Below are 21,831 nucleotides of genomic sequence, written 5' to 3' on the forward strand. Positions count from 1 at the left end.
ACCTGCTTATGAAATATCTTACTTTCCACCTCTTTATGCAATACCCCCATCAACCTATATTAACACATTATGGAGAGTGCCTGGAATTAAACTGTATTAGAGAAAAGCTCAAAACACTGTTCACAAGTTCCTAGAACAGAAGGTATAAAATGTTCAGAAACATTTTAAAAATTGAGGGTTTGCACATAAAAATCCCAGCTTGTTATTTTCAGAGAGAAGCTGGATACCTTGGCAACAACAACTGGAGCTGAGCTGCAAGTGACCCTCTGATGCAGGGCCAGGCTCTGTCCTCATCGGGTCCACCCTGACCCACTGCATGCACTCCCGTGGCCCATGTGGTTTTGGGGGTAGTTGAGTCTCCTGTACTTAACTCAACGTGAGCTACAGGATGGGTTATGCTTTAAAAGGTCTCTAGAACTTCAGACATTTTTTTATACATGTGTAGGTCTGTTCTTGGAAGGTTTCATTTGAGTTTGTTTGTTGATGACACTCTAGTATTTATTTGTATGGACTGGGGGAAGTGAACAATCACAAACTTTCCTAAGGGTAATTTTACAATAGTTGGTAAAAACCTTAGAAATATCAAAATCCTTTGATCTACCAATTCTATTTCAAGTAATTTATCTTAAGAGAAAATACTGAATGTGAAAACTTAGCTACAGGATATATTTCTGAATTCTTAAGAGAATCAGAAAAAAACAGCGTACTGTTTATGTAAGGCACGGAAGGAAAAATATGCAGCTATTAATATCACTGTTCTCTTTTTCAAAGACTTTTCATTCTACCAAAAGAAATCTCACAGGGACTCCCTATGAGATGAACAGCCCACTGTCATAAAGATATTGCTCTTTGGAAAAAACTGGTTATAAAAGAGTTAATAAAAGTGACTTTTAAAACTAGTTAATAAAACTAGTGTAGAGAAATGTACCACACACACTGGGACATATTTATACATATTTTTGGAAGGATACATAGTGAAGTATTAACAGTGACCATTTCTAGGTGGTGGGATTATGTGTCTTTTTCTTCTACTCTAATCTTTAAATATAAAATACAATCAACCCCTACAAAAATCCAGGATTATATCCTGTGACTAGAAGTAACTCAGCAAGGAGCAACTGTAAAGGACTGCGGGTTTAGCTATCTTTCTTTACATTAAAAAAGGTACGCTGGTTAAAACAAACTATAGGACTCAGGGAGAAAATGCTTATATAGGCAGTTCTTATTTCCAAGCAGTCTCCATTATAAATCCTGCACCCCAAAGTCTGGAATTTCATTCATTATATGACACACAGTGGACGGGGGAGATTTAGGGTTGGGAGTACATCCCACTGCTGAGGTGTGGTTTGTACCCCTGCCCTTGACTCTGTCAATCTAAGTATCTACCTAAAGATAAACAAAGGAGCCAACTGGAACCATGCGGCAGCTGAGAGCACCCACGCAAACACTGAGATATGAATTCATGGGTCACTGCTAATACCAACCCCATTTGGTTAGATGACAGGCAAGTGCAGACAAGAAACAAAACTGTTCTTTCAGGAAGCTCCGCCTGTTTACAGATAGTTTTCAAAAACAGAAAGAACACATTATAAAGTAAGTACCAAAGATTTTACTAAGTTCCCTAATGTTTTAGTTTTAGACATCATTTTCTTTGTTCCACACCACTGGGAACATTTTCTTTACAACAGTTATTTACTGTGCTCTCCATATTCTTACTTTCACAATGCATTAAATAGAAATCAGGTCAGATTTTCAGATTGCTGCTTGACCTAAAGCTCCTTTATAGCTTTGTGTACAAAAACTAAGCTTCAGTTCCTGCTTTCATTTTGCAGCCACTCGCTACTTAGCCTGAGGAGTAAGCGGGCCACCTCCCAGAGCGCCAGCTCTGGTGTACTGCCCCTACACTTTCTGTCCCGTGTGGCACCACCATGATCTAGTCATCACTAGGCATATGTGGCAGAGCCCTGGGTTTATTAGTTACCTGTTATCAGAACACAGAAAGGCCTCTATAAAAACTGAACAAGGCACCTATGTAGATAATCCAGATCTCATTAAGATATGAGGGGGTCTGGGGGAATGTCTAAAAGTACAAAAAATGATTCTTAAAATTTATTCTCATCCAGTTTCCTAAATATCAATGAATCTACTATAGAGATGACTGCTTTTCCTATATTAATTTTCACAGATCCAGAAATTCCTCCTAATTCTCAATGAGACACTGAGGAATTTGGTATAATTTGAAACTTCTCCTGGACTCTAATGTATACTTCTCTACCCTGGGTGGGACCTCCTTGGTGTCTAAATATGACTTCCTTTGTTAGAGGAAACTACCTTCCAGAGCACTGTTTACAAAGTTTGTTTCCTAAACTCTAGACTCTTCAGATGCTAAAGGGGAATATGTGAAAAATGGTCCTGTGGTTAAATCAATTTGGGAATTTATTATATAGGGCCTCTCAGAGTCTTGAGCATTGCAAAGCCCTAGGAGGATGGGGGAGGAGGAGCCCCATAAACAATGTTTCCTTAACTCACGTGACCAACTGGAACTTTTCCTTAAGGATCACTTGCTAACCATGCAGAGGCTAGTGACAGAGTAGAACTGTTTGGGAAACACATCAGAGAGTGCTTTTCATACCTTGTTCCTTAAATTTTTGGTGAGGTGAGGATTACACAGAAAATGAAAGAAAGTACTTAATCAAATATGAGCAAAGAGTAAGGTGACAATTACAATTCCACTAAAACAAAGTGCAGCAGTGGGAACCTTTGGTCTTGCTCCTAGAAGTATAGGGCTCTGAAGTGCCCATGTCAGGTGAAAAGCCAGGACAGTTTCAAAGCCACACGGTTTGATGATCACTGAGGAAATGTCCACTGCTTGACACACAGTGGACAGTTCATAAGTGTGTATTAAATAAATTAACAAATGCCCTACAACTTCCATTTTATTCAACCTTGGGGAGAAAATATTATCATTTAACTTTTAAACTAACACACAAAAAAGAAAAAGAAAAGAATTCTAGAAAAGCTTCACATGTGGGTAAAATCCAAATTAAAGGCTGTGAACCTACCATCAATTACAGACCATAAATATACCCTTTAGTATTAGCGGGTACAAATGATCGGACTACATAAATTCCTAAGCCCTAGCAGAGACTGCAGGGGTGAACAACAGGCAAGAAGCTTTTTTGGAACTACCTGCTGCAGGCTACCTTCTGTACCCTGAAACCACTTTCTCCCATAGTAATTTTACAAGAACAGAAAAATAGCATTCTAAATTTTCATGCCAAGTCAAGGACTCTGAGATAAGCAAATTTCTTTCCCTGTCTTTTAGGCTAAAAACAGTAAGACATACTTTCTTTTTGGACTAATTATCTCTACTGGCCTTGAGGTAACTTCCCCAGCACATGAACCCCCTGCAGGCCTCCTCCTCCCCTCTCCGTCCTCCCAGTCAGCATCTCACCCTCTCATATTCATCCTTGGCTCTGCTTAGCATCTCCAGGATGTCAATGGGCCTGTGGTCACTGCAGCCGTTGGCCTGGCTGGGACTCTGCTTGTCCCGAGCCGCTTGCTGGGACCGCCGTGTCTCCTCTTCTACAACACTAGTGGAAGAGAACCAGGTTTCAGAAAGACTTCTTTAGACATAACCTGATGCATGAACCCTCCTGGTGCTCGTCTTCTGCAGATACGGGAAGAATGTCATAGGGTACACTGGCCTCCCAATATGAACACGGGGCCTCGGTTACCTCATCCCGGGAATACATGACTAACCACTTCACCAGCTCATGCACAGCAATGCCGACTGATGGTGGCTGTTAGGACAGAAGTACAGAATTCTTTTCTAGAGTTGGTGGGAGCAGGTAAGTTAAAATGACTAAATTATTTCTTTCTCTTTTTTGAAGTATCTCAGACTCAGTCAAACTACCAGGTAAAGTACATTTTCAAATGGACGTGGCCGGCAAGACAAAGGCAGGCTGCATAGCTGAGCAACCTACTGTGCAGTTTGTACCAACACCAGACTAGTGCCGGGGGAGAGAACCTTCTTGGGAAGAGAGGTCTCAGGGAATCTTCCAAGGTTTCCCTTATTCTCTCCTTAGAAATCACTGAGTGGGTGGCTGAGGTCAGGGTCATTGTGGCAAGGCTCTTTTTTAAAAGATTTTATTTATTTATTTGACAGGGACACACAGCGAGAGAGGGAACACCAGCAGGGGGAGCGGGGGAAGGAGAAGCAGGCTTCCCGTAGAGCAGGGAGCCCAATGAGGGGCTCGATCCCAGGACCCTGGGATCATGACCCGAGCCGAAGGCAGACGCTTAACGACTGAGCCACCCAGGTGCCTCGAGTTTGTTTGTTTGTTTGTTTGTTTGTTTTAAGATTTTATTTATTTGACAGAGAGAGCAAGAGAGCACAAGCAGGGGGAGCTACAGAAGGAGGGGGAGAAGCAGGCTCCCTGCTGAGCAGGAGCCTGATGCGGGGTTCAATCCTATGACCCTGGGATCATGATGTGAGCTGAAGGCAGATGCTTAACTGCATCTAGTTTTTTTTTTTTAAGATTTATTTATTCTAGAGAGAAAGTGAGCAGGGGGAGAGAGAGAATCTCAGGCAGACACCCTGCTGAGCGTGGAGCCCAGCACAGGGCTTGATCCCAGGAGCCTGAGATCATGACCTGAGCTGAAACCAAGAGTCAGACGCTTAACTGACTGAGCCACCCGGGCGCCCCTGGGATGATTATTTCTAAAATGAATGTACAATCATGGACTTTACAGGAGCGTGAAAGAAGACTGATGTGTGATATGAGGATGAGACCAATTAGAATCAATATTGCTTCTCTTATATCCATAGTGGGAAAGAAAGATTGTACTGTCACAGCTGTGACGCCTGTTGCAAAGGAAAAAGACTGGAGAGACATACTGGTTATTTCTTGACAGTGGGTCACAAGCGATTTCATTTTCCTTCATTTTCCATAATTAACAGGTGCTCCTTTAATAATGAGAAAAAAAGAATGCTCTTTCAAGTGACTTGTATTTACACTCAAGTTACAGGCTGCACCAGCCTGAATCCACCTTTACTGAGGACTCTGGTCACGCAGCCTATTTCTCCTACCTCCTGCCATGCTGCCTGGCTTGCCCAGGCTGGTATTCCGCTCTCCCCGACCCAGACTGGATCTGTAATTTTGATTTAAAAGAAGAACATTTCTTTTCTTTCTTTTGTTTTTTTTTTTTTTTAAAGTAAGCTTTATGCCCAAATGGGGCCTGAACTCCTGACCCTGAGATCGAGAGCCACATGCTTTACTGACTGAGCCAGCCAGGCACCCCCAAAGAGAAGCACATTTCTAGTAGTCACCACTGCTCACCGGTGGAACAGGCCACCTTACAAAGCTCACCACTGCTGCAAGCAGAAGCTATCCAGGTGGCATGGAAGGGACAGGAATGATGCTTGGACTCTGTAAGGCCTCTTCCAACCCAAACTCTGTGAGGAATGCCCTTGCCTCTCACCCTCCTCTCAAATATGCCCCAAGCCTATCTGTAAAATCAGAATAAAGCTCACTTCCATGAGTTCTCCAAAGTTCCTAGTCTATATAGGCAACCATTTAAACAAGTGTTTATTGTTAAGAAAAGTTTCCGGCAGAGTGGATTTTCTCTTTAGGAGAGTCAGCATTTCCCAAGTTTAGTGGATTTTCAACTTTGCCACTGGCCAAAGAGGATTTCCAAATTCGGGTATGTACAGGTCTAGAAATCTGCTTGCTCTCCCACACAGCTTCTCAGTTTTTATAAACATCTTTTGGAATAAATCAAGTTCTTTACTTGGAGAATTTTTATTATATTGCAGCTGTTGAAACAGTGATTTAACAGGATGGGCACTGACAGGCACAGTTATTGAGACACACAATATGCCAGAAAGAATTTTACCTGTATTTCTGGCTAGCAGAGATGATATTCTGAAATATGTGGCAAATAGAAGCTGTACACAGGCAAAGTCAGAGCAAGGAAAGATAAAGTGGTCTTTTTTTATCTTTGGTGACCAGAACACCATTTATCACAAAGTTAATGTTAACATATAAGGTATTCTCTTCGGCCACAAATAGTCCAGACACTTAAAACTCATTATCAACAGTTTCATGAGGGCACTCTCTAATCACTCTCAGTACCTCCTCTGCTTCTAGTAAAACCAGCTGAAAGTGTAAGCAAATGTGCTTCTTTTGGGCATTTCTCATGAAAGAACCTGAAAACTCTTCTCTTCCCTTCTGCTTTCTGTTTCTACTTCCTCACCCTATTTTTGGGTTCCATACACTATCTTCAGATAGGCCTTCAGTCTTTGGACTCATTTACCATCTGAAGTCTTATATGAGGGGTACCGCTGGCCCTGACAGTTTAGAAAAAAGCTCAAAATGGTTTCCTGTAAGTAGCTATTAAAGCTAAAAGAGACAAATTTCTCACTTGGGGCCCAAAAGCTTGCAATCTGCAGGAGAAAGTCTATATATTAATATATCCCAAAGTTTGGATATTTAAGGAAAATATTCTGGATTTCAGGATAACCAAGAATCAGCAAATCGGTGTCTTCTAAGTAATTAGGGAAGTGCCTTTGCTGTAACTTTCAAAACTACAAAAAAGTAGTCATCACATAGCAAATGGCTTTATAAAAAAGCAGTTTTAATTAATTAATTTCCAGAGAAAAGGTGTTATAAAAACAAAAGTGTGGTTCTTCAAGCCTGAATGATCCAAGTTCATTTGGAACACTGTCTGCAGGGGTGTGTGCCCACAGTAATAAACATGGCCTCCCCTGTGAGCTCACAGCCAAAGCAAATAAAGCAGGAGGCTGACAAACATCGCATCAGGACATGTGAGCGGTCGTGGATTAAAACATCGCCTTAGCCATGTGTGCTTCTTTTAAAATGCAAATATACTTGGAACTGAGGTTTGGGGGTTAATTATTTACTACACATTTACAGAAATTAGTGTAAAATTGGCCTGTTTCTTAAAAAATGAGGACTGTTTTCTTCCAAAGATGCAGATAAGAACCTTGCAGGAGAGCAAAGGGAATTTTGATTTGACAGAGGGGGCTCCACATCTCTGAGGAGATTCAGGCAAAAACTGTGCAAGGGAAACACAGGCGAGCCAGAACACACTGCCCGCTGTAACGCTCTGCCCAGAGCTGTGTGGCACCGCAGGCCCCTTCAGCACCACAGTGTCCTGGGCTCCTAAAATCTGGACCAGCAGCACAGGTAAGCCAGGTGGCTCCCACAGGCTAACCTAAGAAAGCACAGTGAACCCCCCTTCAGAACATTAATTCAATAAAATTACTCTCCCAATTCTAAGATTCTGACATACAAAACATTTACTGGAACACAGCCCAGTGGTAAACTGCGGACTACTAAACCTAGAATCGGTGTCAAAACGAAGTTCACTTCAGGGAAGCATGTGCAGGAGTTCTCTATCAGCAACTGAATGCGGCATCACTTGTCAAGAGCAGAAACCTGTAGGGAGCCTGAAGTAAAAGCCCCTTAGTAAAGCCCCTGCAGGTGGTGGAAAGGCTGTGCCCTGGGTGTCGATGGTATCCTCTGGAGTTAGGCAGTTTGACAGCCCTAAGCATATCACCCCAACCTAATGTACAAATAAAGAAAAAGACTAGAAGGAAACAGACTAAAACACTAACAATGGGAATAGTAGGATTACAGGCGATTCTAGCTTTTCTGCCTCTTACAAATTTTTGACAATAAGCAGGAAATCAGGGGAGAAATAAATGAGTTAGTAGACTCAGTAACAGAGAAGTAAGAGGGAAAGTCATTTTTTCATCTCTCATGCATCAGTAATTGAATCTATGTCATGATATAAATACTTACTCAGCCATGAGTTTGGCTATGCGGTGACAGTCATTCTTGTCGTAAAACCAGATGCTGTATATTGACACTTGAAAAACAAAGGAGAAAAAAGAGGGGAAATGAGGTTTCAATATTTGTGTATATGTAAGTACTACATTACCATGGAATATCACAGAATTTACCATGAAACCTTCAAATTGTTAGGAGTTCCTCTAAAGAAAAAAAAAGCCTCTCCCCTAAACTGTTTAATAAAATTATTAAAATTAGGATCAGTAAAATATCCAGATGAAAACTGAAAAGTCTGTTTTTAGACAGGATTACTAGATCTCACTGAGCCTAAGGAGCCACTAAGTGTAAGCAGCACCATTATTTTATGTATTAGAAAGAAAAAGAACTTTTTCTTAAAAAGAAAAACACTGCCAGTTAAATTAAGAATCAACATTGATTGTAAGATGCATTCCAAGTGGATAGCAAAATGTGAAAAAAAAGTGTCTCATTGAAAACCAAGTTCACCCATCAGCTAACCAAGCACAGCACAGAACCTCTACAAGTCTCTTGAAGCCAGAACGGAATTAGTAGCTCCAGCTCCAGACCTAGTGCATGACCAATACTATGCGCACAGGAACCGGAGGTGCTGGGGCTGGGCTCAGTCTGTCATGCTTCTTACTTTTCCTTTTTCATTCCTAGCATGGATGGTGTGATCAACACTAAGAAAACCCTCACAAGATATTTGGTAAATAGGTATATGAACCTTATTATTAAAGATAAAAATACATAAAAATGACTGTAAATACTTTTTGAATAAGGTGGAGTAGAAATACTGAATACATAAGTCAAAATAAACATAAGGCTAGTTAGGGCTCACTGTTACCATGTGCACCCACGACACTCAGCCTGGCCCAGGTTGTACCTCCCTTCACACTTATGATGACTGGTACAGGAAGTACAGGTATCATAAGGCCTTTTTTTTAAATTAAACTTTTTTTTTTTTTAAACACAGGAAGTAGGATTTGTTGGTGGGCATGAATAAGGAGGGGGCAGTGCCGGTTCTCATGAGTGCAGAGCCTGCCATTTGTCCAAGGGGCCACTCTATCAGGGATGTATCTGACCCACAGCAGTCTGGGATGAGCTGCTTTTCAGCCAGCACGTCTTCAAATTCGTCTGCATTAAACTTAGTAAAGCCCTACTTCTTGGAAATGTGGATCTTCCGATGGCCAGGGAACTTGAACTTGGCCCTCTGTATGGCCTTTATCACACGCTCTTTGCTCTGCAATTTGGTAAGGATGGACATGATTTGGCCAATGTGGACCCTGGCCACTGTGCCCCGGGCCTTTCCAAAGGAACTCTGCCTATCTGTCTGGAGCCCGTCAACCCCAGCACAGGACAGCTGATACAGTTGACAGTCTTATTGACATGGATGACATGGAAGGGACAGAGCCACACCCGGATGTGAAACCATCTTTGCTACAGCTTTTCACCATGTACTTGTTGGCACAAATATGGGTAGCCTCCAGGGCTTCAGAGGAGAGCTGCACATATTCATCTGATACTATGTGGCCACATAGTAGGTACTCATCCATTTTTGCCTTCTTCTGCCTCAGGTCAAAGATGCAGGGACTTCTCTGCAGAAGTGAGACTTTGGATACGGCATGCTCTTACAATATGAGTAACACTGGGTCGCATGGTGGCCCACGGTGACATCAGGATCTTCGGTGGCACCCCAAAGGAAAAGAGCTAAACTTTCACTTTTGAGGTAATTGTAGCTTCACACACAATTGTAAAACATAGAGAATGTGTGCCCTTTAATTTGTTTCTTCCAATGGTAACATTCTGTAAAGTTAAAATATCATAGCCAGGCTTCTGACATTGATACCGTACAGATCCCTGGTGCCCTTCTATTGTCACACCCTCCTTCCTTGGTCCCTCTCCCCTGTCTCTGACCCCCTAGCAAACACACTAATCTGTTCTCCATTTCTTTAACATTGTATTTCAAGAATGTTATATAATATAAATGGAATTATACAGTATGCAACTTTCTGAGACTGACTTTTCTGACTCAACATAATTCTCTGGATATTGATCCAAGTTGTTGCTCGCATCAATAGTTCATTCCCCCTACTCTCACCCCCCCCCTTTTTTTTTTTGCTGAGTAGTATATTTCATGGTATGGATGTACCTGTTCAACCATTTATCCATTTGAGGATATGTGGTGTGTTTCCAGTTTTTTGCTATTATGAATAAAGCAGCTATAAATGTTCATTCGAAGGTTTTTGTGTGAACAGAAATTTTCCTCTCTGGGCTAAATGCCCCAAAGTACAATTACTGCATGATAGTAGTTGCATGTTCAGTTTAATAAGAAACTCTTAACCCGTTCCTCAGAGTGTCTGTGCTAGTTTATATTCCTACCAGCAATGTATGAGCAATCCAGTCTCTCTGCAACCTTGCCAGCATTTGTTGTTCTATTTTTAACTTCCTCCATTCTGATAGGTGTAGAGTGGCATCTCATGGTGGTTTCAGTTTATATCTCCCTAACAGCTAAAAATGCTGAACATCTTTTCATGTGCTGCTTTGTCATCCATATATCCTATTTAGTCAAATGGCTGCTCATGTCTTTTGTCCCTTCTAATTGATTTTTAAAAAAATATTTATTTACTTGAGAGAGGGAGCGAGAGAGCACGAGTGGGAGGGGCAGGAGAGAGAGAGAATCTGAAGTAGACCCTGCGCTGCGCACGGAGCCTGATGTGAGGCTCAATTCCATGACCCTGAGACCAGTACTTGAGTTGAAACCATGAGTCTGACGCCCAACTGACTGTGCCACCCAGGAGCCCCTTAATTTTTTTACTATTGAATTTTACCAGTTCTTTATATATTCAAGATACTAGTCCTTTGTTGGATATGTGGTCTGAAGATATTTTCTCCCTGTCTGTAGTTCGTTTTTCATCCTCTTAATAAGGTCCTTCCAGAGCAAAAGTTTTTAATTTTGACAGTTCCAATTTATCAATTTTTCCTTTTATGGATCATGCTTTTGGTGTCAAGTTGAAGAATTTTTTGCTGATGGACCCCTAGTTCCAAAATTTTCTCCTATGATTTTTCCTAAGGGTTTATAGATTTACATTTCAATCAGTGATTCATTTTGAGTTAATTTTTGTATAAAAACATTTAGTTTAAGGTCCTTTTTTTTTTTTTGGTCTAATTGTTCCAGCATTATTGTTGAAAATACTCTCTTCTCTCTTTTTTTAAAGATTTATTTATTTTAGAGAAAGAGAAACTTTAGCAGACTCCTTGCTGAGCCTGGAGCCCGACTGGGGGCTCAATCTCACGACCCTGAGATCAGGACCTGAGCTGAAGCCAGGAGTCGGCCGCTCAACCAACTGTGCCACCCAGGGGCCGCTGCTCTCCTCTCATCTTTTGCACCTTTGTCAAATAGCAGTTGGGCATATTTGGTGGGTCTACTTCCAGATTTATTTTATCCTATTTATTTATGCATTTATCCTTCCACCAATGCCGCACTGTCTTGACTACTGCTGCTATATAATAGGCCTTAATATTGGGTAGAATAATTTCCCCACTTTATGCATCTTTTCCAAATTGTTTTAGCTTCTAGGGCCTATGCCTTTGCATATAAATTTTAGAATAAGTTTATTTATGCCTACAAAAATCTTTGCTGGTATTTTGATAGAAAGTGCTTTAAACCTACAGGCCATTTTGGAAATAGGTGAATTGGTACCATGTGGAGTCCTTCAATACACAAGTACAGTCTAGCTTTCCATTTAGTTTTTTTATTTCTTTCATTAGTATTTTGTAATCTTCAGCACACAGATCCTTGTACATGTTTTGTTAACTTTATGCCTAAGTACTTAATTTTCTTTGTAAGGATTATAAGTGGTAAAAAATAAAAAAATTTTTAAAAATAAAGTTGTTTTTTTTTTAATTAATCTCTACACTCAATGTACAGCTCAAACTCACAACTCCGAAATCAAGAGTCACATGCTCTTCTGACTGAGCCAGCTAGGCACCCCTAAACGGTAGTTTTTAATTGTGACTGATAATTTGGAGTGTTGATCTTGTATCCTCATACCTTATACCAAACTCTTTATTAGTTCTAGAAATTTGTACCTAGACAGTCCTCTTATCTGTGAATAACATTTTTATTATTTCTTTCTCTCCCCTTTCTATTCCGGTATGTAGGCCTATTTTTCTTTCTTGCCTTACTGCATTGGTTAGAACTTTCAGTGCTGTGTCACAGTCAACACTGTGGACATCCTTGCCTTGTTCTCAATCTTAGAGAAAACATTCACTCTTTCACTATAAATATAATGTTGGCTGTAAGTCTGTTGTAGATGCTCTTTATTAAGATGACATTGTTCACTTCTATTCCCAACTTGAGAATGGACATATGATTTTTTTCCTGCATCAAAAACCATAAAATATGATTAGTGATATTTCTATTTCATAGTTAGTCTGTTGATATGATGGATTAAATTGATTGATTTTCAATACTGAACCAGCTTTGCAGATCTGGAATAAAGCCCATTTGGGCATCATTTATATTTCTTTTCTCTATATTGTTGGGTTTGCTATTTGGTTGAGGACTTTTTTTTACCTAGCTCATGAGAGAGATTGCTTTGTGGTTTTCTTTTTTTTTGTACGGTCTTCATCTTGTTTAGGTATCAGAGTAATACTGGCTCTGTAAAATCAGTTGACAACTGTTCCCTCCTTGTCTGTCTTCTGGAAGAAACTGTAAAATTACTGTTAATTCTTTAAATTTTCTAGTAAAACCATCTGGGCCTGGAGATTTTTCTTTTAAATTATTAATTTAATTTCTTCAAAGGCTAAAGGATTATTCATGTCATCTATTTTATCTTGGTTGAGTTTTGTAGTTTGGGCTTTCAAGGTCCATTTCTTCTAAGTTATCAAGTTTGAGTGTAAAGTTGTTCATAGCATTAGCTTATTATTATTATCCTTTTAATGTCTGGAAAATCTACAGTGATATCCACTATTCTATTCCTGATACTGGTACTTTGAGTCTTCTTATTTTTGTTAGTATTGCTAAAGGTTTATCAATTTTATTGACCTTTTTTAAAATTTAAAAAACCTAGCTTTTTGCTTCATTAATTTTTCTGTTTTCATATTTTCAAGATCATTGATTTCTTCTGCTCTCATTTTTATTCTTTCTTCTGTAGGCTTTGAGCTTACTTTGCTCTTCTTTTTAAAATTTCTTGAAGTGAGAATTTAGTAGGCTCTCAGCCAGTCACTTGAAAGGATGGGAGGAATTCCCCCTGGCAGGCCACCTGGTGTGCCTCTCCTGGAGAAGGGAACCTTTAACCTTCACAGATGAAGACTGCTTCCCAGGCTAGGTTGGTGATATGACTCCTCCTCTACCCCTCCACCTCCCCTTCATGGAAGGGAGGGAAAGCACTCCCTGGGTGGCCACTTATTGTCAGTAGGGCTTCTAATCCTTCCTGTCAGTTTTTCTGGGCTCACCTGATATTGCTGGAAGGACTCCCACTCGATCCAGGAGGGGAATGAGCCTACCTGATCTGCCTTGTGTTGCTAGACTGGAAGTCAACAAATACCAGACCTGGGTCCCCTTCTTCTGTTGGGTGAGAGGGTTTTAAGACCCTCCTGCTGGGTTGTTTTGCCAGTTCTGGGTCTTCCTCTTTCTATCTTTCAGAGTTCGCCTAATTGTCTCTTGTGTTATTTCTGGGTTTTTATAGTTATATTTTAACAGGGAGAGCAAGGAGAGAGAAGTCTGTGCCATCTTGTTTGGATGAGAAGTCTCATTATGCATTTTCATGAGAAGTCTAAGTGGCTTATTAAAAATCAGAGAAAAAAAGTCTTAGAACTGTAGCTAGAACTCAGGTATTCCCATTCTTAGGCCAGGAGTCTTGACATCACACAGCCACTGCCTCATTACATGAAATAACATAAAATTTTTTATAGAAACAAAAAGTTAATGAGCTTCAATTATGCTTGAAGACTAAAGTAACACATAAGAGTATAAATAATAAAACATACAATAAAAGGATGACAGAATATAGGAAATATAATGCTAGAACAAGAAACTTTAAATAGGAGCATCTGTGTGGCTCAGCTGGTTAAGCGTCTGCATTTGACTCGGGTCATGTGATCAAGCCCTGCATCATGCTCCCTGCTCGGTGGGGAGCCTGCTTGTCCCTCTCCCTATGCCCCTTCCCCCCACTCATGCTCTCTCAAATAAATAAACAAACAAAACAAGAAACCTTAAAGATCCTTTTCATAGCTATTATTTGAACTCTATCAACATACACTAACATGTATTGATATATTAATATACATTAAATGAGAAAGCCAGTTAGCTTTTTTAAAATTGAGGTATAATTGACATAACATTATTAGTTTCAAGTGTATGATGTAATGATTTATTATTTGTATTTATTGTAAAATGATCACCACAGTAAGTCCAGTGAAGTGAACACCCATCACCATAGACAGTCACAAAATTATTTCTTCTTGTAATGAGAACTTTCAAGATCCACTCTTAGCTACTTTCAAATATGCAGTACAGTGTTATTAACTACAGTGACCATGCTGTACATCACACCCCATGACTTACTCATTCTGTAACTGTAAATTTGTACCTTTTGACTACCCTTCACCCATTCTACCTTCCCTCCCCTGACTCAGGCAACCATAAATCTGTTCTCCATATCCATGAGCTTGTTTTTTTGCTTGTTTTTGGGTTTTTTTTTGCTTAAAGATTCCACATATATTGGGGCACCTGAGTAGCACAGCTGGTTAAGTGTCCAACTCTTGGTTTTGGCTCAGGTTGTCATCTCAGGGTTGTGGGATGGAGGCCCGTGTTGGGCTCCATGCTCAGTACCGAGTCTGCTAAGGATTCTCTCTCCCTCTCCCCCTCACTCTCAAAATAAATAAATCTTAAAAAAAAAAGATTCCACACATAAATAAGATCATAAAGCATTTATCTTTTTCTTTTTAAAGATTTTATTTATTTGAGAGAGAGAGAAGGGGAGACAGTGAGAGAGTGCAAGCAAGTAGGAGAGGGAGAAGCAGGCTCCCCGCAGAGCAAGGAGCCCGATGTGGAGCTCAATCCCAGGACCCTGAGCTCATGACCCGAGCCGAAGGCAGACGCTTAACTGACTGAGCCACCCAAGCGCCCCCATTTATCTTTTTCTATTTTATTTAGCATAATGCCTCAAGGTGCATCCATGTTATTGCAAAAGGTTAAGAATTCATTCTTTTTTATGGCTGCATAATATTCCATTCTGTATATATACATTTTCTTTATCAATTCATCCATTGATGGACTCTTGTGTATACATATTCTGGCTATTGTAAATAATGCTACAATAAACATGGGGGTGCATATATCTTTTCAAATTAGTGTTTTCATTTTTTTTCAGATAAATACCCCGAAGTAGAATTGCCAGATCACATGGTGGTTTCATTTTTAATTTTTTGAGAAACCTCCATACTATTTTCCATAGTTGATGCAACAATTTACAGTCCCAGCAACAGTGCATGAGGGTTTACTTTTCCCCACATTGTCACCGACACTTGTTCTTTCTTATCTTTTTGATAACAGCCATTCTAACATATATGAGGTGATATCTCATTGTGGTTTTAATTTGTATTTCCCTGATATTAGTGATGTTGAGCATCTTTTCATGTACCTGTTGGCCAGCTGTATGTATTCTTTGGAAAAATGTCTATTGAGATCCTCTGCCCACTTTAGGGGCGCATGGGTGGCTCAGTTGGTTAGGCGACTGCCTTCGGCTTGGGTCATGATCCTGGAGTCCCGGGATCGAGTCCTGCATCGGGCTCCCTCTCAGCGGGGAGTCTGCTTCTCTCTCTGACCCTCTTCCCTCTCGTGCTCTCTGTCTCTCATTCTCTCTCTCTCAAATAAATGAATAAAATCTTTAAAAAAAAATTAAAAAAATGAGATCCTCTGCCCACTTTAAATCAGATTATTTGTTCTTTTGTTATTAATTGTAAGAGTTCTTTATATAATTTGGATATTAGTCCCATATTAGATATATGACTTGCAAACATTATCTCCCATTTGGTAGGGCCTTACCATTTTGTTGATGGCTTCCTCTGTTGTGCAGAAGCTTTTTAGTTTGATTTAGTCTCACTTGTTTATTTTTGCTTTTGCTACTTTTGCTTTTGCTGTCAAATCCAAAAAATCACTGCCAAAACCAATGTCCAGGAGCTCACTATCTATGTTTTCTTCTAGGAGTTCCATGGTATCAGGTCTTATGTTAAAGTCTTTAATCTATTTTGAATTTATTTTTGTGTATGATGTAAGATAGTAGCCCATTTTCATTCTTTTGCATGTAGCTGTCCAGTTTCCCCAATATCATTTATTGAAGAGACTGTCTCTTCCCTACAGTATATTCTTGGCTCCCTTGTTGTAAATTAATTTGACTGTATATGTGTGAGTTTATTACAAGGCACTCTATTCTATTCCATTGACCTATGTGTCTATTTTTGTGCCAGTAACCACACTGTTTTGGCTACTAAAGCTCTGTAGTATATCTTGAAATCTGACATTGTGATACCTCTAGCTTTTTTCTTCTTTCTCAAGTATGCTTTGAGGGGCTCTTTTGTGGTTCCACACAAATTTTAGGACTGTTTGTTCTATTTCTGTGAAAAATGTCATGGCAATTTTGATACGAACTGTACTCAATCTGTAGATTGCTTTAGGTGGTACGGACATTTTACCAGTATTAATTCTTCCAATCCAAGAGCATGGAATATTTTTTCATGTATTTGTGTTTTCTTCAGTTTCTTTCATTATGTCTTAAAGTTTTCAGTGTACAATAAAAGCTATTTTAATGGCAAAAATTTTGTTTCACTCTGAATTAAGGTCATTTTATTCTACAAAAATTTCATGGCCAATCACAACTTTAAAGTTCCCTTTTTGATGGCAATAAAAGCTTAACTGGATTTTTTCAATTGTCATTGTAGAGGGAGTGAAAGCATTGATATACAGAGTGAGTGAAGAGCTTCATTTTATGAATGAAGATGATGAACGTGAATTTTTTTCCTACCCTGTTCATAAGGGGACTCCACCATAAGGGTGGAGAAACCCTCCAGTTTCACTAAAACCGTCCTTGACTGTTGGGCTCCACGTCTGGTCATGTGTCCTGCAGGTGACTGTGCACACCACCAGGCACCCAGGCTGGCTTCTGCTTTCTGAGCGGTCATTCAGCCTGCTGTGAGGAGTTTTCCATGTTTGGACCCAGGTTCACAGCCCCTCTTCCATTCACAGAACTTCAAAACACCACCAATGTTTCAAATAGAATCAATGTCTAATGAATAACAAGTAATTTTGGAATATCTTACATGGTATAAGTAAATAGATTGAATTTAGCTTTGACAGCCCTTTGACAAGAAACACAGAGGAGGCTTTGTTACAGAGGAGATATTTATTAAACATTATCTTCTGCAGGGTCTTAGTTATGTTCCTATTCCTTGCAGCTAAGGATTGCTCCTACATAGAGTAAATCAGATTGGGCTCTGAAAAGACTCCATATATGGCAATTAAACACAACTATCTTCCTTTAAATATGCCTCTTTCAACTCTGGCTAAAGAACACACAAAACACAAGAGTCTGAATACAAGATTCCAGTTTTCCTCTAATGGACACACCTCTACAACTTACAGTGATGAGAAAGTTTATGATACGCACTAAGTACATCAGGCTCAGAGAAGAACACACAACATTTTCTGGGCTAAACAGGGGCATTTAGTAATGTTTTCATAGGGGGTTGCAAACCCAGCTCTTAAGAAAGAATTTCATATTGATAATCAAACTAAGCCCAACAGAGCTGTCAACTTATGTTGACAATACTTTACTTACATCCTCCCCTTTTCCTTTGAAGAAATACACTATAATTTAGAAATAAGACACATGCCTTCCACTCTTGTACATTATCAAATAAACTGCCAAAAAAGAGCCAAACACTTACAAAGGCATGTTTGCAGAAGAAATAAAGATAAGGAAGCCATAACGATAGCTTAATGGGTAAAGGATAAGAGTCACACTCGATTCTGCCAAAAGCAGACCTGTAGAGGTTCAGACACGCATCCAAGAATCAGCTCTGTCTGCCAACATATCAAATGCTCAGTGCATGCAACTGGCAAGGAGGCCCCGGGAGCTGCCCCTAAGCCTGTCACTGTCACCAGTGAGGAAAGACAGACAAGTTCCCAGATGGCTAAGATCACGGAGGATCTGTCTTCAAGCCAAAGCCAAGGATTCTTCCCTCAAGAGAACTTCCACTCTATGGCCCAACACATTCATCTGCTGAAACATCCTGAAATAATTTTCCTTTAACTATAGCACAGAGGATTTAAGGATTTGACAATACAGTATTATTGTGCAAATAATGATGGCATCCTGATTTGTAAATAGCTTTTTTCAAGATGAAAGCAAACTGTTTAGTTATTGGACCCCCACCACATAGTGTGGCTGTTATCAGCTGTCCCAAGTAAGTCGTGCTGTACAGGCAAGTCACTGTAGAGTTAGGTGGTGTGGCAGGACATTTGATTACCTTAAGGTTGTACTTCCATGAAAAATACAAAAATTCAGAAAATACCCAAAATTAAATGTTTCCTTTGCTTTTTAAATGATGGCATCTTTTGAAAGTGTGAAAAACGAGACTGACAAAGATTAAAGGTATTAGATCATTTAATATTGAGAATTTTTAAAAAGCTGAGGGGCAAGAGTTTTCCATTTCCCCAGAGAGCCCTGTTTGAAGATCTAGCAGCCTATTATGATTTGATGTTATACCTCACGCTGCTTCTCATCGGGAATGGTGTATGGCACGCAGAAGATCAAGAAAACCCAAATTAATGTGGAGCCTTTGTAAAATCCCTTGAGACTTCTTGAGATGCTGTGAAATGTCACAAAAACAGAGCTGGGAATCATTCTCATGCACATGTTGCCTTTTTGATTCATTTATTATTTAGATCTGACCTACTTTCTAAAAGGATTTGAGGAGGCTGATTTTCTCAGTATGGTGCCAAGCAGAAAAGGGGCTTCGATATAAGCTTTTTGGCAATGATGTTAAGAGTTATAAAATTTCTAAAGACTGACAAAGATGCCCTATACTGGGAAAGAAAAACAAGAAAATGTGCTTTGAATACAGCCAAAAACATTTACCTAGACATAGGGAAAATCCTTCTGATTATAAAGGTAATGTAAAAATGGAATAGATTATATAAACACCTGCCCTGGCTAGTGAAAAAGCAAATGCCCCTGCCTGGACAGATCATTTCCTTTAAGATAAAAATAAGCCTCATGGCTCCAAATTAACATTGAAAGGTTTGGAAAGAGAAAGTAGAAAAAGGCTCTGGAGTGGAAAGTAGAACACACACATACAGGAAAAAGGGTATGGAGCCAAAGCCTGCCCGACCTAGGATTCTGACAGGAGATTATGGTAGGTGGCAAACAGGCAGGCAAGGAAACTCTATGAATCTGTACATATGGCTGGTAAACGTGATTCAGTTACCTCAGCAGCACATCTGTTCTGGCCAAAACACACAGCTTAAAACACCAATGAACACTAACATGGTAGAGAAAGAGTACACTTTCTAAAATTTAAATTGCAATGTCTATTTATTGAACACTGATTAAAAGACATAGGCCAGGATACTTTAAACTGCTATTCTGCAAGCTCGCTGGTTTATTATTTCAAAATTTGGTGCCCTTCTCTAAATTAAATCAAGTCTGAAACTATTTACCAGCAATACCGCTTCCACAGTCCCTTTTAACACTGTAGTTTTAGTATAGGATTCAGACACATGAAATGATCACTGAATTTTTGGAGGGAAATTAGGAAAATAAACCCAAGAATATCACAACTGTTCATTCCTAATTACAAACTTTCTATTCTTAAATAATGGGCAACCCCAAATAAAACAGAGAGTCACGCTGGTTTTACGTGTGCTGCTAGGGCTGATTGCCATGATTGTCACACAGTACTCACCACTCCTTATGGCAGAGCCTCTCCTAGGTGTGTGCTGGAAGTGATTATGGGGTATGCCAAATGTTGGACCTGTCCATCCCCCGTGGTCTATCCATCCCAGCGTCCCACACAGAAATGATCATTTTTATGTATCACAAGGGACAGTAAAGTGTGGCAAGCATGGTCCCTGGCCTCCACGGAATCTTGTGGGCTCCCCAAAATCTACACGTAGGGCTTTGGGAAATAGTTCAGATAGTGGTGTAGAAAAGGGGGACCTTCTTTTCTCTCCTTTCCCTAATTAACTTCTCTGCTACATATTTTTCTACCATTTTACTAAGAGATCATCCAAACCAGAGCTATAAGGCAAATGTCCACAAGGATCATCCAAACCAGGGTGTGGTGGGATCAGGGAGGCTGTGGTGCACATGTCCCACCCAGAGCTCCTGCTGACTCCCAGTGCATGCAGGGACGCAGGTGCTGTGTGGCCTTCCCAAGAAGGAAAGCTAGAAATCCAGGTGTGTGTGTGTGTGTGTGTGTGTGTGTGTATGTAAAATATCCTTATTTTTAAATGTTGGTAGCAAATGCTTATCCCATGCCTTCCTTTTAATTAAAAAAAAAAAAAAAAAAAATGCTGCGCATGCCTGAAGTAGTGACTCTGTAAGTAGCTCAGAGCTGCCTGGAACTTCCAGGGGACTGAACCCCAAGGGCTCAGTCTTAATGTTTCTTCCGCCCACTCCAGAGTGGCTTCAAATCTTCTTGGACTAGTGGCTACTCTGTTTTAATTTTTACCTCCACAGTAAACACAAGATGAAAACCTATATACATACATACTAAGAACACATTTCTGCCACTTAGCTATAAAGTACTGGTTGCTTTCCTTTGTGAGTTCTCAAAAGAGAAAACATTATTTAAAAGAGATAAATGGTGCATGCACTGTTAACTTTTAAAACATTTATAATTAGGATAACACCACATACACACAAAAAAGTTAAAACTGCTTTTTACCTGTCAACACTATTTTAGGGGGGGAAAAAGCCAGTACTTAGTGAGACACACTGGAAAGAATCTCCTTTGGAAATGTGGAAATGTTCATGGACTTAGGAACAAAGTTAACCAGAAGGTACCTGGGTAGAGGCTCCACTAGAGGCTCTCCTAGAACACTCAACAGTGGCCTACAACAGATAGAAAGCCATAGAGACATTTGAAACTTCTGACCTGACAGCACCACCAGGTCAGTCCTGGAGTCTAAGTCACTCTATGTTTTCATGGTGTTTTTACCTCTTCAGTCTACTAACGTGGCAAACAGCAAGGCTCTTTCCTTATCTTTGTCCAGAAGGCCAGATTAATGCAGTTGCCACAGATCCTTTCTCCTTCCCTGATAACAGAGTCACACCAACCATAGCAGTGCTGCTGCTGATGGTGGAAGACTGTCTTTCTCCGGGCTGGTCAAGAAGCACCGTGCTGAATTCAAAGATCACAGAGAATACTGTGGAGCTTTTAAAATTGTTTATAAATTCCTCTTTTAGTTTGGAGGTAGAAGTCACATTTTTTTCATGACAAATTGTAAACTTCTCTTGCAAGGACATTTCCTGCACTGTGCTTTAAGTCTGAAGATCTGTGCAAATGCCAATAGCCACCTACCATCTCTACTGTTCTGAGTCTTGCCCTTGAACTGAGAAAGGGCAAGCAGAGACAAAAAAAAAACTACAGTATTTCTTCTACTAAAACTTTCCATTTGGCAGCTGCATTTTCAACACTATGGAAATGAATCACCCTGCCTTTTCTAGTGATCTAATTTTAATTAAAAATGTTCTCTATCAAGAGACTGATGCCCGATATAAAGGAAAAGTTGTAAGTGAAGCAGAAACAAAGGGGTACTTCTCACAGGCTTTTGGAGGTAAGTTCTTAAAAATATTAAATAGTAATTACATTTTAATTTTCAATTGCTTGTTACAGTGATTTGTTGTTGCTAAGCAGATTATAGGGCAATATACTTTGTTCATTTTGTCAAAAGTACTTTAGGATTATAGAAAACATTTGAAAATATGAA

The 21,831-nt window shown here is 39.8% G+C and overlaps 1 protein-coding gene and 1 pseudogene across 1 annotated transcript in view; both read right to left on the reverse strand.

Annotated features, from left to right (window-relative positions):
- The window catches only part of DCP1A (decapping mRNA 1A), a 51,601-nt gene that overhangs the window by 14,954 nt on the left and 14,816 nt on the right, over positions 1–21,831 (reverse strand). The window contains exons 4-5 of the mRNA XM_027582513.2: positions 7,830–7,896; positions 3,455–3,593 (exon numbers count right to left, since the gene is read on the reverse strand). Coding sequence (XP_027438314.2) covers positions 3,455–3,593; positions 7,830–7,896 — 206 coding nt within the window. The remainder of the gene's footprint in view (positions 1–3,454; positions 3,594–7,829; positions 7,897–21,831) is intronic.
- Positions 8,859–11,512, reverse strand: LOC113917625 (annotated as a pseudogene).

This window comes from Zalophus californianus, chromosome 1 (genome assembly GCF_009762305.2).
Source record: "Zalophus californianus isolate mZalCal1 chromosome 1, mZalCal1.pri.v2, whole genome shotgun sequence".
Classification (NCBI taxonomy): domain Eukaryota; kingdom Metazoa; phylum Chordata; class Mammalia; order Carnivora; family Otariidae; genus Zalophus; species Zalophus californianus.